At 40.0% G+C, this 1,452-nt stretch overlaps 1 protein-coding gene across 1 annotated transcript; it reads left to right on the plus strand.

Annotated features, from left to right (window-relative positions):
• Window positions 1–6: 6 nt before the first annotated feature.
• On the plus strand, window positions 7–1,446 carry LOC144477988 (platelet-derived growth factor receptor alpha-like). Its single transcript, XM_078195716.1, has 3 exons — window positions 7–68; window positions 576–681; window positions 922–1,446. Exons 1-3 carry the CDS (start codon window positions 37–39, stop codon window positions 1,261–1,263), a joined length of 480 nt encoding a protein of 159 aa, XP_078051842.1. The 5' UTR covers window positions 7–36; the 3' UTR covers window positions 1,264–1,446.
• The last annotated feature ends 6 nt before the right edge of the window (window positions 1,447–1,452 follow it).

A 1,452-nucleotide genomic window follows, 5' to 3' on the forward strand; every position in this document is an offset into this window, starting at 1 on the left:
GAGATAGTGTACCAGAAGCTGATTGAAGGTTACAGAATGGAGAAGCCAGAATATGCCACCTCCGAAGTGTAGGTTTTTACTCGAAATATTTCATTTGGAAAGGATTCGGGGCAGTGCTTTTTCAACTATATTCGACATCAATTCCGAAGTAACTTCGCGAATTCCTGACCACACCTCTTTTCACGCTGCATTGATTAGCACTTATTTGCCGTTAATAATTTCCTTAATAGGACTAGATAATTTTTGTTTCCTGCATTGTCTTTATTCACTTCCGTTTCTAGACTTTAATAAAAAAAGAATTCAATTTGATATTGATTTTGAAGAAATGAATAATATTCATATTTAGCAGATGTTGCATGAAATCTTTATCAAGAGTCTGGCTCATTATTATAGTGCAAGGTGTTAAAATATCCTATCAGTATAATAGGAGAGCTGCGAGACTGATATCGAATACATATTTCTAAATCTTTTCAAATTGCTTGATCATATGTATCAGCACGCTTAATCGTACATCATCCGTACTTACAATCTAATTAGTAAACGGTACCTCAACCTTTGCAATTTTATGTTCGTAGGTATGATATAATGTGTCAGTGCTGGGAGGTCCAGCCTTCTCTACGTCCGAATTTCACGCAGCTAGCCGACAGTGTAGGAAATCTGTTGGAGGGCAACGTGAAAGCAGTGAGTTCGTTGAGTGATCTTCACATCGGTCTTTCTACATCAGCATATTCGTATCAATCAGATTATCTTAAACAGAATGAGATACTCGAATAAGTTTTCGCATAACACACATTATTCGGGTTAATTGGGTACCATGGTCGTGTAGAAAGCATCCGTTTACTAATGACTATCTCGAAAGATCCTTGCATTCGTCTAATTAACTCTACGTGACTCAATTTAAAGCAAAATTGATGATTTCAGCATTACATCGAATTAAACGCCCCCTACATGGATATGAACAGAACTCGGCTGGAGGGCGGAATGAACGATTACCTGGCGATGGTCTCTGCTCCTGACCACGTTCCGCTTCCTCCACCGGCTCAGAGTCGCAAGAATTATACCCCATCTGAAACCACGGCAGAAGTTGGCTACTTGAGCATGAGTCCCATAGACACTGTGGAGTTGTCGCCTATGCTGAAAAGGGAGGAGGCTGAACCCTATTTGGAGCGTATCAATATGCACGAGCGGAGAGCAAAACTTGGCAGAAACAGACGAACGTTAGATCGGAGTTACAATAATAGCAACCGAACAACATGGAGTTGATTGATTTCAATTAGTATAGTGACGAGGTCCTCGGGCTTGTTAAAGAACTCCCGAAGTAACCCTTTCACAATTTTAATGGGTCCAAGTATTTGATAATGTTGAGCAGACAATCGCATGATCTTTGTGGGCGACTTTCAGCAATCAAACCTGGTGTCCCGATCTTCATCTGATATTTGTAAATAATGTTGT

The sequence above is a fragment of the Augochlora pura genome, unplaced genomic scaffold (genome assembly GCF_028453695.1).
Source record: "Augochlora pura isolate Apur16 unplaced genomic scaffold, APUR_v2.2.1 APUR_unplaced_5948, whole genome shotgun sequence".
NCBI classification, from domain to species: Eukaryota; Metazoa; Arthropoda; class Insecta; order Hymenoptera; family Halictidae; genus Augochlora; species Augochlora pura.